Below are 6,000 nucleotides of genomic sequence, written 5' to 3'. Positions count from 1 at the left end.
TGAACGCGGCGATACCAAATATGTGTATATTTTTTTATTTCTTTAACCCTTTAATTTTCAATAGGGCGAAAGTGGGGTGATTTGAACTTTTAAGTTTTTTTTATTGTTTTTAATTCTTCAATACTTTTTTTTTTACTAGTCCCCCTATTGAGCTCCAAAGATCAGCTGTCTGATCGCATGACCCTGTGCTACCATGACAATCACCGGATCCACGTGATCACGTCACGTGACTTCCAGTAGAGCCCTGTAAGTAAAGATGTTCCGTGATCACAATTATAATGGCGCTGTCACATATTGACAGCGCCATTTAAGGCGTTAAAAGGCATTGGTGGAACGCGATTCCACTCGTGCCTGGCAGGCACACATGTCAGCTGTACAAATCAGCTGACATGCGCGCTGAACGCTGCAGGCTGCTTGCAGCAGCCCGCGGGGATTAACACTATGACCGCTAGGACGTAATATTACTGCCCGCGGTTGTTAAGGGGTTATTGGCTGTGTGCGCGGTTATTTAGAGGACACCAAATTTCCTCTGTTATACAACCTACACACTGACTACTTTACATTGTATCACACAGTCAGATCTCCAGTGTTGTCCCATGAAAAGATATAATAAAATATTTACAAAAATGTGACGGGTGTACTCACTTTTCTGATATACTGTATATACACACACAGACAAAATTGTGGGCGCCGTTCTATTAAAGTAATAAAATCCCACAATGGTCACTGAAATAACTAGGAACTGAGTAAATTAATTTTCAATGTAAATGTCCTGAATATCAACTAATGAGAATCACACATTGCTTTTTGCTTTTGACTTTTGGTTCAACAGATAAAAAAAAACCAAAAACCTAATGAAAATGATGGTGCACAATTTAATATTTTGTTCCATGACCTTTTGAGGCCATCAATGCAAACAAATAATTCCTGTGTATTTTCTTTAGACCAGACTTAATGGGTCTTAAGTTGTGCACATAATTCTGTTTGTCACCATGTGGAATGAACCAGCTCTTTGACAAATATTTGGAACTGGTTATTTGGGGATTTCTTTCTGCACCATAGTCCTCAAGGGGTTAAGTTACGCATCAGAAGGCACTGTTAGGCAGCAAGTCACAATAATACTTCGCATCTTTCTCATTTTCTGCCATCTGAACATTAAGAAGGCTTCTCCTAAGTAAGTTGTTCGATGTTTAAGTTTTCTGATTAGATAAATGTGTTACAGTCTGAAAATAATGATACTTCTACCCTGTGTGAACTTTTAGATGCTTCACAAGACTTGATTTCTGGCTAAAACATTTCCCACATTCTGAACATGAAAATGGCTTCTCCCCTGAATGAATTCTTAGATGCGTCATGAGATTTGATTTCATGTTAAAACATTTTCCACATACTGAACATGAATATGGCTTCTCCCCTGTGTGACTTCTTAGATGTACCAGAAGATTTGATTTCTTGTTAAAACATTTCCCACATTCTAAGCATGGAAATGGCTTCTCCCCTGTGTGAGTTCTTTGATGTTCTAAAAGAATTGATTGTCGACTAAAACTTCTCCCACAATCGTCACAGGAGAATGGCTTCTCTACACTGTGATTTCTTTGATGCTTTACAAGATTGTATTTCTGCCTAAAACATTTTCCACATTCTGAGCATGAAAATGGCTTATCCACAGTGTGAATTTTTAGATGAGCCACAAGACCTAGTTTCTGACTAAAACATTTCCCACATTCCAGGCATGAAAATGACGTCTCCTCTGTGTGAATTTTTAGATGTTCTACAAGACCTAATTTCTTTCTAAAACATTTACCACATTTTAAGCATGGAAATGGCCTCTCCTCGGTGTGACTTAATTTATGCTTCACAAGATTTGATTTATAGGTATAACATGTCCCACATTCTGAACAGGCATATGGCTTCTCTCCTGTGTGGCTTCTCACATGATCCAGAAGGTTTGATTTCTTTGTATAACATTTCCCGCATTCTGCACAGAAAAATGGCTTCTCCCCTGTGTGACTTCTTCGATGATCCAGAAGGTTTGATTTCTTCTTAAAACATTTTCCACATTCTGAACATGAAAATGGCTTCTCTCCTGTGTGACTTCTGAGATGTTCTATAAGACTTGATTTCTGACTAAAACACTTCCCACAGTCAGGACATAAAAATGGCTTTTCCTCAGTGTGAACTCTTTGATGTGTGACAAGATTTGATTTCTGGGTAAAGCATTTCCCACATTCTGAACAACAAAAAGGCTTCTCTCCTGTGTGACATCTTAGATGATCCATAAGGTTTGATTTCTTAATGAAACATTTCCCACATTCTGAACACATAAATGGCTTCTCTCCTGTGTGAATCTTAAGATGTTTCAGAAGATTTGAATTCTGAGTAAAACATTTCCCACACTGAAAACATGCAAATGGCTTCTCCCCTGTGTGAGTCCCTGGATGATTTTCAGGAGAACCTTCATGTATAAAGTGTTGTGCATGTTCCAAAGATAAAAATGGTTTCTTTTCTTTGTGAGTTCTCTGATGTCTAATGAGATCAATTTCTTTGGTAAAAGATTTCCCAAATTCTGAACATGAAATTGAGTTTTCATTTCTGTGAATTTGATTATTCAAAGAAAGATTGGATTTGGTATTTAAAATTTTCTCACACACAAATGTTTTCTCCGGTCTATTTCTGGTTCCTTGTTTACTGATTAGTGATTGACTAGAGATATGTTTTTTCTGACTGTTAATACCAGTGGATACTTGTGTGATGTGAAGGACTACGGGTACATTAGGAGATAGTGAATTAGTCTGTGTAGTATTATCTTCTACATTATGATATGGAGATAAAAGGAGATTTTCGTGAGAATTTGTCCTCCAGTCTTCACCTAGAAAAACAAATATTAAATTATTCTTTCAGGTACATTTTAGGCAGGCGTTATATTAGATAGAGAATAATAATAATAAAAGCAGACAAAAGAAAGGACAAATAATAGTAATATATGACAGTTACTATGACTCTGGGATAGCGGGGAACCAGGGCCCCTAAACTGTCCCTATTCTCATGGATACCCCAAATGATGGGGATACCTGAGTCTTCTTCCTGGTCCTGGTCTTTATCAGTCCTGATCTGTTTCCCCCTCCCCCTCAGAAGGACAGGACAGGAGTGTAATGAAAGAGAAAACCAAAACTATGTCACACAGCATGAACACACAGAGGTAAAGACAATAAGAGATTCAGGAGGGAACACAAAAGCAGGAAGGAATTATCAAGACAGGGGTAAACTCCACAACCTTTCCAAGCAAAAAAACAACACTTTTACCAGAAAGTCTGGGACACCAAAGCTCCCGGACCAACACAAAATACACTATAGTTGGCATTGGTAGATAATTTCATCCAGCATAAATAGGAGGGGAGCAGATGTGATTACCCTCCCCACCACATGTGCTCAATGGAACCTAACAAGTGTAAACGCACAGTCGAGGAACCTCTCAGGTTGTTTCAGATAAAGAAAATAAATATGTTAGAGTGACCAAGCCGATCACCAGAGTTGAATCCAATAGAAAATGTCTGGAAGGAACTAAAGCTCAGAGTTCATAGAAGGAGCCGGGACCTACAGGATGTGAAGATTGTGTGTGTGGAAAAATGGACCAAAATCCACCTGAGCAATGCAGCCGACTAATGTTTCCATACAGGAGGCGTCTGGAAGCTTCATCATCAGGAAAGGCTTTTGTATGAAGTATTAAATACATTTTAGTAACATGTTCAATACTTTTTCCCTGTGTCATTTCTCATTATTACACATCACTACATTTATGGACATCTGTGTTTTGATTTCTTTGCCTGTGTGGATTGTTACTGACATCTGGTGAGAAAATCATGCCAATAGCACCTGTAGAACTCTATTTATTTTGAAAATTGGTGGCGTGTTCAATACTTATTTCACCTGCTGTAACACAACATTATTTACAGATGCAGGGAGAACACAACTTTATGGATGATCCAGACGGTTTAATTTTTTCCTATAATATTTCCAACACTCTGAACGTGAAAATGGCTTCTCCCTTGTGTGACTTCTAAGATGTTCTGTAAGACTTGATTTCTGACTTTTACTACATTTACTAGTTGTAGTACCCGGCGTTGCCCGGGATAGTAACTATCTCTCTGTCTCTCCCCCAGTCTGTCTATTCGTCTCTGTGTCTGTCTCTGTGTGTCTGTCACTGTGTGTTACGAACCGGCGCCGCCATAGCCGCAAGCAGCCTGCTGCGGTTCCTGTTGCGCCCAGACGCCGGCTGCCATTCTTGGCCTTGCCTCGGGTCGTCCAGTTGGCTGTTCCTTCCACCACGTCTAAGTGTGGAGAGGCGGCTAGTGCGCATGCGTGCGCCGATTTACCCCAGCCAGAGTTTAAGCCCGGTGTTTTGCCTAGTGAGCATGCTCAGCCTGTTTGTGTTATGTCTGAGACTAAGTCCTCAGTTCAGGCTACTGAGCATGCTCAAACTGATAGTCTGCTTTCTAATCCTGTGGCTCAGGCTACTGAGCATGCTCAGGCACTTAGTGCATCAGAGGCTAGGTCTGGTAAGGACCTCACTGAGCATGTCCATGAGGTGGCAGGTCCTGATAGGGCAGAGGGTGTCAGGTGTCCTGATGACGTGGCAACTCCGGACTGGCTCGCAGAGGCCCGCCCCTATGATCTGGCACCTCAGTATTGGTCGTCAGACGATGACTGGTGAAGTGTTTGGGGCGTGGCTGCCATAAGGTCATCAATGACGTGGCGGTTCCGGATAGGTCGCATGTGACGTCACTGATGACATGGCACTCTGCTATTGGACCTTGGTGGTTCCACCCTGGGTTTGGGGCGGACCCAGGTTATAAAAGGGGCTGGAGACAACATGGAGGGCGCAGTCTTCACTTTTGCTCAGTCAGAGCACACCTCCATGTTAGAGCCTCATTGCGGCATAAGCCTATGTTGGGAAGCGGTAGGTAGGGTTAGGCGAACGGTGCCTGTCACGCCAAGATTCGTGGCTCGGCACATCAGGGTCAGGCGCCGTGCTTCCGTCCTGCCGTTCCAGTCTTGCTATAGCAGCCCAGTGGCGTTAACTGGGTTGCGGCTGCTGTACTTTCTATCCGATTGTGCTCCCTACGCACACGGACAACGCACCTGCTGCGCCACCTTTCCGATTGTGCTCCCTACGCACACGGACAACGCACCTGCTGCGCCACCTGTCCAATTGTGTCCGCTACGCACATGGACAACGCACCTGCTGCGCCTCCTGTCCGGTTGTGCCCCCTACGCGCACGGACAGCGTACCCCAGGACCCCTGTGGAGTTAACAGGGTGTTCCTTATCCTCCTCGGCTTCCCGGTCAACGCTACTGGTGTACCCATCTGGCCTGACGTGTCCTACACACACGTGGCCAGTTGAGAGGTGGCCAGAAACGCTAATCGGAGGACCGCTCGGCCTGACGTGTCCTACACACGTGGCCGACAGGGCGCTTTCGTGGCGGTCTTCCGGTCAACGCTACCTGGTTACCACCCGGCCTGACGTGTTTCCTGCACACGTGGTTGGTGTAGCGCTAGGTGCACCAAAACGCTAATCGGGTTGTCGTCCGGTCTGACGTGTCCCAACACACGTGACCGGTTCCCAGAGTTCCTGGGTTATCTCAGAGCCATCCAGCTCTATAGTCTCCGCCTAACCCTCAGGTGCCAGCAGCTCCTTTGTCATCTGGAGCACGGTGGGCCCCGACTGGCGATTAGGATATATACCCCCTGGTCCTAATCTGCCGGTCCCCCCGTAACAGTAAGACTGCGCCCGGGTCTGGCTGGCATGGCGGAGATGGAGCAGCTATGTCAGTTCATGCTGCAGCTTGATGCCAGAGTGAGGTCTCTGGAGAAGTCTGTTCTTGCTGCTGATATGGATGATGTGGTGGCTCAAGTGGCTGCAATGGTGTCCGTCACCAAGCTTACTCCAACCCTCCCTCACCTCTCGCTGCCCAACAAGTTTACGGGGAACAGCAAGGCAT

General features: G+C 44.3%; 1 protein-coding gene across 1 annotated transcript in view; it reads right to left on the bottom strand.

The window, feature by feature from the left end:
* Positions 1 to 874: 874 nt before the first annotated feature.
* LOC142295902 (uncharacterized) overlaps positions 875 to 6,000 on the bottom strand; it is a 69,024-nt gene continuing 63,898 nt past the window's right edge. The window contains exon 4 of the mRNA XM_075339018.1: positions 875 to 2,348. Within this exon, the coding sequence (XP_075195133.1) occupies positions 1,242 to 2,348 (1,107 nt within the window). The 3' untranslated portion in view covers positions 875 to 1,241. The remainder of the gene's footprint in view (positions 2,349 to 6,000) is intronic.

Source organism: Anomaloglossus baeobatrachus, chromosome 3 (assembly GCF_048569485.1).
Source record: "Anomaloglossus baeobatrachus isolate aAnoBae1 chromosome 3, aAnoBae1.hap1, whole genome shotgun sequence".
Taxonomy (NCBI): domain Eukaryota; kingdom Metazoa; phylum Chordata; class Amphibia; order Anura; family Aromobatidae; genus Anomaloglossus; species Anomaloglossus baeobatrachus.
Note: the sequence above shows the minus strand (reverse complement) of the source record. Positions and strands in the feature narration are given on the sequence as shown.